Genomic DNA, 9,903 nt, shown 5'->3' with positions numbered 1-9,903 from the left:
AGTTGTAGTTATTCGGAAGCTTTTTGACAAATAACATTGCCAAAATGATAAAATGCTACTAGATTTGAATTTGAAATTGTGGTTTCGTTTATACATTTTTAACTTTTAGATAATTTCCGTGTCAGTGTTTTCCACAAAGAAGGTCAAGTTTTCATTTCAGTTTATTTGTCTATCTGCAGGATTACTCAAAAAATACTCAACCAATTTCCGTGAAGTTTTGTGGAGGGGTGGGGTAAGACCAAAGGAAGAACCTGTTAAGAGTTTGGAATAGAATAGAATGGAATTTCGAAATTTTAGCTGCTGCAAAACCTGAAGCGCAAAAATGCCATGTGAAAAAAACGATTACTTTATTTAGGGTATCCATATATTCGCATACACATACTCTGAAATATATTAACATTTAAGATCTTCGATATAGTGAATACAAATATCCCAAAATCCATGTATATTTTCATATATGTGCAAGATAATAGAACATTTCCTTGTTCATTTCTGCATTCATATGTTACACTATCTGACCCAGGAACTGCACAGTTAATAACTACAGCCTATTTCATTCATTTATGACCATCCCTCTCCATACCCTGAGCTAAAAATTAGAATGACAGCAACATTAAGTGAAATAACCGTAGTTTGTTCAGTTTAAAGTGCACACTGAAAAATATATTTTATATTTTATAATCCTTTGACAAAGTATTGTTTTTACCCGCCGATAGAGCTGTTCAGGTATCATTGCTTTATAAAATCTGGAAATAGCTAGTTGAATGAAATAGTACATCCACACCGTATATACTGTATGTCACATTACTTATATCCCACTTTGATACATTTACAGTTTTTCAAAGGCAAACTGAGAAAGGAAAGTAGAAAAAAAGAGCATCCATCCAGATTGTCTGTTATGGGAAACATAAAACATCCTTTTTTTAACTAAAAAATGTAACAAATTCACATAAAAACTGTGCTTTCTCTGAATATCTACAGAACTAGCCATCGTAGACGCCCCACATCTCACCACACTGCTGCCGCTGTACAAATATAAATTGGCTTTTTATGTTCAGGAGGCAGAAAGCACAAACTGTTCTTTTGCCAAGTTGAGTTTCATAGTTTGGGATTTTTTTCTTCTTCAAAATATCAATCTCAGTTATGACCAACACAATATATGAATCCGCTGCAGTGACTGTGGCTGCAGCAGAAGGCCAGTGAAATCTACATGATATTTTAGATGGAGGGTGCGGGAATTATTTGATGGCCACTTCTGTATTTTACTGCTAAAGAGATACAAATATTATTCCAAATGGCAAAAATCTCCTTTAAAACAGGTCTGTAGGTCAGCGAAGGAAGTTGATGATGCAACGCTGTACATGAACGCACCATCCAGACATCAGACAATTAAACATGCCAAGCTCCTTGGCCCTTCTAAAGTATGGCTATTTAATAATGAACATTATCACTTCTCAGGGACACCAGTTTTCCGCACAGACGTCCTTCAGAGGAAACATCGTGCAAAAAAAAAAAAAAAGCACATTGCTTTGTCCTTTGTAAATTTCAGTTTTCACAATTCTCCGGAAAAGTAAACAAATTATTGAACGACAACTCCAATGACGGAACAGATATTGAAGAACAATATAAACCACTACTGTACTGTATGTGCTTATCTAGTCCACAAACTCGAAAAAGACAAAGGATGGAGACGATATCGCAAAGACACATACACAAACTTTTTCAAGATCCTCAGCGCAGTGTCTCAACAACCTAGCAGAGATAACGAATGAGGGAGTGTAACGATGAAGAGATCTATCCATTCACCGCGAGTACTGCTAGTCTGGAGATGTGCCTGTCACCGCGGCGACCAGTCACAAGTGCCTTGTTGCTGAGTTGAACACAGTGAGATCAAAACGGTTAGGACGGGTGTTACCTGCGTGACTCTCCCCCGAACTGTAAAGCACACGTTTGTACATATTTATTCTTCCGAGGTGTATTTTAGTGTTAAACACCGCTGTGCTCACCGCCAAAACAAGTGAAAGTCACAGTGTCTCCTTGTGTTTTGTGTCCCCTGTGTGCACTGTGTGACTGACCCACACCCACCCCGTCCCCGTACCCGTCCCGTGCCTCGCCTATTTATACAGCAGTGGGATCTGGCTGTTGTGACAGTGGTTGCGGCTCATCTTGCTGTCTGCCGGGTAGAGGTTGGAGGAGTTGGAGAAGGAGGGCGGGAGGGAGTGATTGTCCGTGGTGGGGTTGGGGTAGCCGGGCGGGGGAAGCAGAGACTTGGGATCCGGCTGGGACGAGGGCGGCGGGGCGTTGTGGTTCTGGTTCTGGCCGGTGGAGGGTCGGCGGCGGTTACGTAGAGCCTGACGCTCAGCCAGCTGGTTGCGGAGTGCGGATACCCTCTCTTCTTTCTGGAAACACGATGAAGGGAAAGTATTTAGTCGCAAACACTGGAATGAGATATTAAAGCTAAGTGCTTTTGGAGGGTTTTAAAGGGCCCATATTATGCCCCCTTTTACACAAGTTACATTGGTTTTCAGGTGTGTGCACTACATGTCTTTGCCATTCCATGTCAAAACACCTCAAGGATCAAGCCACACAGCACCTCCTCTTTCTGCATAAACAGCCCTGTGAGACTATGGTCGAGTCCAGCGCTTTCCTGCTCTCATCTCACCCCCCTTTCTTCGTGTACCGCAAAGCAAAGCCCTGCTTCGCTCCGCCTCGCTCCTCCCGGGTCTGCTGCGCAACTACGGCGTTGCGCTGCCATGACAACAGTCGCACGTGACAAGGCACATACACGACGTAGAGACCCGGGGACGTAGAGACCCGGCCAGCCGCGAGCCTAGCTACTCCGGCCGGAACACTTATATCGTGATACAGTTTTCAGCCATATCGCCCAGCCCTAGAGCACATGCGTTCTTGAAAACGTACATTTGCCCCCTCCGGGGCTTTGCCTCGGACAGTTGGAAAGGCTCCGTCTGTCAAAAAGAGATGGATTGCCAGTCCGGCGTTATGTTGGTCTGTACATCCAACAACAGAGCAAACATTATTATATCTTTTGGCCATGCCCGCGGTCGTCATTCGCTTGCGGGGAGAAAATTATGCCGTAGACACGATCTGTTTTTCCGCACTTCAAGGGGGGAGGTGCTGCTCAGTTTGGGGGCGTGGTTGCCCCAGTAGCAGGAGTGAACTTACGTCACTTGACGCCCGGGCTGTGAATGGCTCGTTTACAGACCAGTCAGCTGTCAGCTTGGCTGAGTCCAAAACAGAGGGAGTACCATAAACTTGTGTTTTAGCCCTGAACATACCTCACGTGATATATGCTTTCCGTTGTGTAAAATATTAACCCTTGATAAAAAAAAAGATGGCAAAAAGGCAAATATTTATTAATACTTAATAATGTGGTCTTAAATAAACATGTTTGTGTAATTTAATCTTAAGGGGTCATCACGTCTTATCACGTGTTTTCATGACATTTCATGCAATAAATAAAGTCATAGTCATTGCAAAGGAAACATGATCAGATTGTATGTCACAATATTGTGTTACTATTATTCTCCATTTCTTCATAAAAATCAGCAATAGAGCATATCTATTATCTGCATATGAAAACATCACATGAATGTGTATTATTTATATGTCCATGCATATATGTATAACACAGTGTCTGTCTCAAAGACAAAATGTTGATAATATGGAAATTCACAGTGAACGTCTGGTATTTGGATGTACATGTTTAATAATTATTATAATGTGTATGTGTCTGTATAATGTCTTCACCTCCTGGATGATCTTTTGCAGCTCCCTGTTCTCTCGCTCCAGCTGCCTGGATTTCTCCTCGTCGTTGTTGTTGGTCGACGAGCCGGTCTTCAGGGTGTCCTGTTGCTCCGACTGCCACTCGCCGCGGGTGATGAGACGCCGCATCTGTACCGCCACCGGAGCGGGACGTCAATAAAGAGCAAAAGTCAGTCCTGAGAAATAACCCAACACCTAATGAGAACACTTTTTCAATATTTGCAGCCCCATTTAGGCAAATTTCCCACCCTCTTCTGGAGGCTTGTGTTCATCACTGAAGTGAATCTCAAGTGTCTTTGCTTTTATTTAATCTTTTTTAGCGTCATCTTAAGTAATAAGCCCTCACCGCTTTACTGTCTCTGCACTGCGCTCCCAGAAATAGCCTGAAAATCAAACAGTGGTGACGATACTGTGATGTTTTTTTTAAAGAATTTGAGTTTCTGTAGGTGGCACCCTTTCCTCTGTCTGCAGCGGTGCCCATGTGCATTGTACAGCTCCTCAAACAAATCATAACAGCTGCTGACAGACATGTAAAAAAAAATTTGTTATAATAATACATTTGATTTACATAGCACTTTTAAAGCTTAGGCACAAAGTGCTTTCCAGTTGAATAAAAGAGTAGAAATTAAACTCATAAAAAACCCTCCCTGTAGGACATACAAATGTTGGAACACGACAGCATATCAAATATATCAAACAGCACTTAGCCCACACATTGATAAAGGGATTTACGAGTATAATATTGATAAAAGTGAAATACAGAGATGTTGTACATCTCTGTATTGTTTGTGCCAGAGGATTTTCTTTCCAAACAAATTTGAACAAATGAAAAAACTAGATTAATTATCTAAATTGAAATTTCATAGATTTAAAGCCAAAATCTTAAACATTTGAGAGATTTGATTGTTCTAGCTGCCTACTTATTTAGTTTCACAGCAAATTCAATGTTGCACTGCACTCCTAGTGGGTTTATATGGTTTTGAAAATGCAGAGCCACCGGATTTAACATTGAGAACTTCCACAAGTTTGCCATTTTCATGCACCGTGCAGTGAAGGCTGGACTAAAAACAACCGAGACGGGCACGTCTCACTTTTGGAGCATAACTGTCAGAGTGTGCAGCAGTTCCTAAAAGGTATCAGTCATGAGTCATAGTACCTTGGGTACAAAAAGCACCACCAGAGTGATGTAGGCAGAGAAGACTATAGCCAGAGAGGCAAAGGCAAAGGAGGCGTCCTGCTGCGAAGACAGTATCATAGTCACCGGAGCCGTGATCAGGCACAATACCTGCAGGAAGAGGAAGAAACCGAGACAGAGAGAGGTTGTATCAAAGGAACGGGAAAAAGGTAAAGGTGAGGTTTTAAGCAAAGAGAAATAAGGAGGCAGAGGGGTGTTCTACGAGACAATGCAGAGAGTAAAAAAAAGAGTTGGAGAGTGAGCGAACGAGAGCGGTGGAAAATCCCATCCATAAAAGCATTAGGCATCTGTTTATCATTCCGGGGAGGACTCCCATGTGAAAACAGCATTAAAAAGTCATGACTGAAGCGGCAACAGCGCGCTGACAATCACCACATTGTCATCTCATCAGGGCCTGAAGCTCACAGCTTAGCAAAAAGGAAGGAGGTCCCTTTACAGACACCATTAACTATTGACATCATCATAAAACAAAAATGAGTATAACATAACATGAAAAAAATAACATTAGACTTGTCTCACATTATGGAACCATGTGATGAAATGAGCATGCAAGCTGCTTTTAATGCTGTCATAAATAACCATGAATGATAGATCAATGATAAATTCTCTCCTTGATGGGGGAGGCTAGATCAAACCATTTATTAATTACGTATCCACAAAGAATAAGCAGATAAGTGTTCAAATGCTCATTAGGACGCTTCCCCCGTTATTCATTTTTGGGAATCTGAGCAAGGACAGGAAATTCTGAAAGAAATGCAGTTAAAAAAAAAAAACTGAAAGGAAAAAAATGTTTCCCTGCTTTTGATCAAAACAGAAAAACTCCTCTGGCGGTTAAAGTGACAGAAACCACAGTCATTTTACATCAATTTCAAAGTTTCCCTGTGTCAGGAGTGTCAGGAAATGGCAGCGAGCATTTGTCTAAAGTGCCAAAAGTGAACATAATGGCAGCTATTTTGGTGTAAAGTACATCCAAGGTGCCTCTGTTTAAGGTGATTCATTTGCTATTAACAGCCACTGAAAAATGTTTATGACCGATGGCTGCATTTGCCACTGTACTTTAGTGCCCAAAGAGGTACATTTTTTAACCTTTCCCCACTATAGGACTTGGTAATAGCTCCATACAAAGCTCTGTGTGTGCCGTCTTTTCCATCCACAAACAAAGATGATGCATAACCCACACTGTACACAGATGTCTTGCAATATACATGGTCAGCACTCAAGCTCAGGGACTGTGTGCTCTTGCTACAGACCTAAGGAAAGCTCTAAAAGTTTGTGATGCAACCTTTCGTGTTTTATTGATTTTAGTTAACATTTATTCCACCAGGACATCCCACTGTGTTACAAAAGAGACCTAAGATACGACTTTTACTACTAGAGCACCACAGGCACCATAAGCGTCAACATTTATGACTCATAAAGGCAGCAGTTTGCACTGGCAGTATTATAATTTGGACAGAAATGCATCCAGAGATCTGCCTTTTAGAGAATTTAATCTCAATACGCACTTGTGAAAAACTTGAAAATTTCATACATGAGCCTCTTTCTGTGTCTCGTAGTGTTCCAGCCAATCATTATACCAGCATGTACTTCTGAGTATTTAATACTAGATCATCAATCGATGTTCAGCATGTCCCAACGTTTTTTTTGAGAGGGAAGGTTTTCATTTATATTCTGCTGCGCCCTCAACCGACTTCTTATAGGATTTTTGAAGATTGACGCAAAATGGTGAATGTGAGGAACCTAAGGCCGTTATCTACTCAAATATGAAAAATACATGGCAGAGGCATTAAAAGGAGCATTAAGTTATCTGTTATCTGTGAACTATTTGAGCTTTTAAGCATTTGCAGTTGTCTCGAAATGCTGGTCAGTTGCCTGTTATTTGTTCTAATATGAGGGAAATGTCTTACTGAGCCCAGAAATCTCAGCACAGGACACAGTAATCATGGAGGCACTGGCATTGATTGACCCCAACAGATATATTATGGTCCTTTTGTGCTTTATGCTGCAATAAAAATCGTACTTATTGCCACTTAAATGTAATTCAGCGTGCTAGAGACTGTCCTTTGCAGTCTGCAGACGGCAACACCCAGAAACCCGGGTTCGGGGCCATGATGGTGTCGTTTGTTTTTTTTGGACTCACAGCAACGTTGTAAATAGCCATCCCCACCGCCCGATGATCATTGATCTTTTCTGTGGAGACAGACTTGGTCTCGTAAGCCAGGAATATGCCCAGGAGCAGCAGCAGACCCTTGTAGCCATAAACCACACCTACAAAAAAAAGAGAAAGGAGAAAACAATAAGAAGAAACAAATAAAATAGTGAGTGACTGAGCAGATATGGGACAAGAGGTGTAATGCAATCCAGGCAGCAATTTATGGGTGGCCTAACTGTGGAAAGCAAGGATGTCTTTGGTGTGCTTCTGAACAGGGTGTCGACTCCAGACTGAAATATCTCAACAATATTGGGCATTGCCATGAAACCATTGGTACAGACATCCGTGGCTCCCAGACAATTCATCTCAATGACGTTGGTGATCCCCTCGCTTTTCCTCCAGTACCACTGTGAGGCTTACTTTAGTAGTTTTAACAAGGGTGGATTGCCACCATGTGGTACCAATGTCCCCCTCGAGGAGAACTATAAAAACTTAGGTGATTTCATTAGCTCTTTGTGTCATAAGGTCAAATTTTTTCAATTTGTCCATGACACGCAGAGATGGCCGCAGCTGTAGCCTACTTTAGAGCTGCTTAGAGAAACGTTAGCATGCTAACACATTAAACAGCATTAGCATTTTCACATTAGTTGTTAGCATGCTACTTGCAACAACTGTAATTTGTGTTAATTTTTTGGGGGAAAATGGTAGCATGTTAACACACTAAACGAGTGTATGTGTTTTGCTATGTGCTATAGGCTACGTATGTGCTCAACATCAGCATGTTGGTATTAGTAGCCTAAGCATGCTAGCATGCTGATTTTAGCATTTGGCCCATACAACCCACAAAACAATTCACAATTGCATTCTGTGTGCAATGCTGCTTAGAAAATGTAAGCAGGCTAACACACTTGCTCATGTCACTTTTAGTTTGTCTCTTGCAAGAACCTCGACCTAATGGAGGTGAAGTGCTACATAAATCCCTTGCGTTATTCTTTTACACGGGTTAAACATGGCTATCACCTGCCACAATTGTTAGACAACCGTGACATTGGGAAGTCACTGAGTGCTGCCATTGACGGAGGATGACTGGGTTATGCAGAGGTAAAGAAAATCATAAATATAGATACAAAACGTACAAAAGGTTGAATATGTAGAAAGAGAAAAGTGACAGAAGTGAGGAAGAAAAGAGAAACTGCATGACAGAGAAAGTTTGACACTTCTTCGGACTGTCCATTGTTTCCTTATACAGCCTGATATTAAGGCACCATCTTTCCCTCTCTGAGAAAGGAAATGCTATGGGGCAATGGTCCAGTTAGTGACCCACATTATTTGAATTTCAGCACCATTATACTTTCATAAGGGCTGCCATGCTGCCAGAGAGGGGGGGGGGGGGGACGACGACGACTGTGTGGGCCGACAAAAAAAGAGAAGCAGAGAGAGAGAGAGAGGAAAGCGGGAGCACAGAAAAAGAGAGGAATCAAACGTAAGGGGGGGGGGGGCGGCGGGGGCTGAGGAAGGTTGTTTAATTCAGAGTGAATGGCAGGGATGTGCGTGTGTACGCATATGTGTACACATGGCCATGTGTGACAAAGATATCCAAAACCAGAGCAGGGCAAAGAGTGATAGAGTGACAGATTGAGAAATGAAGAAGAAAAAAGAAGAAAGGATGGATACCGAGCCATGTGTTCATCTTCTCTGAGCTGCAGTGCTCCAACAAGGGCTGAATCAGGACATCCAAATCTTCTTTAGGGGCCTCCTTAGTGAACTTCTACTCACATGGCAGATGGAGGTAGAGGGAAGAGGAATGGGAGGATAAAAGACATAGAGGGAAACGGGGGGGGGGGGGGGGGGGAGTGGAGGAGATAATAAGAAAGGATGAGACAGTGGCACATTGGAGGAAGGAGGCAAAAATGCATAGTAAGCACAAGCATCGATCCAATCGGGTAAATGGGTCCCTCTGACAAGACAGATATAGATGGCTAAATTAAGAGTATCATATAGCCATTAAATATGAAATATTTTGAAATGTCTGGACAAGGTTTGGCTGTTGGCATCTAGCTCTACTTCATACAGAGGCTGAATAAGAGTCGCTTTTAAAGAATGTGAAGCATTGCGGAATTTTTCCCCCCCACATATTAAAGGGTCACCCTGAGGAGTTTTTGACCCCTGGGAGCGCTGGGGAGCAACATTCGTAATGGTATTGTCTGATGGTGGCGCTGGCATACTGTGAAAGGTAACACTGCAACAGTACATGAAGAAGAGGTCTGACAACTGACATAAACAACGCAAATTAAATAACTCTGAAAATGTGAAATTTATGCGTTACATTTAATTCCCACAGAAATTCTCACAGTGGACAGTGGTAGGTCCATGACATGGATACTAAGTTCTGTTAACATACCAACAGCCCAATGTGTCTCTATATAAAAGCGCAACACTATGGCGGCCAGTGATAACACAAATTGACGATAATTCATCCCATTTCATTGCTCTCTAGAGGTAAATATTGATTGTCTACTATAAAGAGAATTATCACTGAGTGAAAAAGCGTGTGATATCAGACAGTCCAATTCTTCAGATGATTAAAGAGCCCATGAAAAGAAGACTTCAAAATTGTGGGGGGGAAGAATTTCACTTTTGAAAAACAATTGAGATTTTATCTTGATGCAAAAAAAAAACTCCCACCAAAGGATTTATAACAAACTTTTATAAAAAATTACCTCAACTGATATTTTATTTGGTTTATGGTTTGGAATATAGGCCTTTTTCCACA

The 9,903-nt window shown here is 41.7% G+C and overlaps 1 protein-coding gene across 4 annotated transcripts in view; it reads right to left on the bottom strand.

Annotated features, from left to right (window-relative positions):
- Nucleotides 1-330: 330 nt before the first annotated feature.
- Nucleotides 331-9,903, bottom strand: part of gabbr1a (gamma-aminobutyric acid (GABA) B receptor, 1a) — a 74,821-nt gene continuing 65,248 nt past the window's right edge. For 2 of the 4 annotated variants that reach the window (XM_035629841.2, XM_047332545.1), the window contains exons 20-24: nucleotides 8,805-8,898; nucleotides 7,119-7,246; nucleotides 4,940-5,068; nucleotides 3,769-3,912; nucleotides 331-2,399 (exon numbers count right to left, since the gene is read on the bottom strand). In XM_035629841.2, the coding sequence (XP_035485734.1) occupies nucleotides 2,115-2,399; nucleotides 3,769-3,912; nucleotides 4,940-5,068; nucleotides 7,119-7,246; nucleotides 8,805-8,898 (780 nt within the window). In that variant the 3' untranslated portion in view covers nucleotides 331-2,114. Of the gene's footprint in view, nucleotides 2,400-3,768; nucleotides 3,913-4,939; nucleotides 5,069-7,118; nucleotides 7,247-8,804; nucleotides 8,899-9,903 lie in introns of those variants that run through there. The other 2 variants (XM_035629844.2, XM_035629845.2) reach the window with 2 other exon arrangements.

This window comes from Scophthalmus maximus, chromosome 1, assembly GCF_022379125.1.
Source record: "Scophthalmus maximus strain ysfricsl-2021 chromosome 1, ASM2237912v1, whole genome shotgun sequence".
In the NCBI taxonomy this organism is placed as follows: domain Eukaryota; kingdom Metazoa; phylum Chordata; class Actinopteri; order Pleuronectiformes; family Scophthalmidae; genus Scophthalmus; species Scophthalmus maximus.
This window is presented reverse-complemented; position numbering and strand designations above follow the sequence as displayed.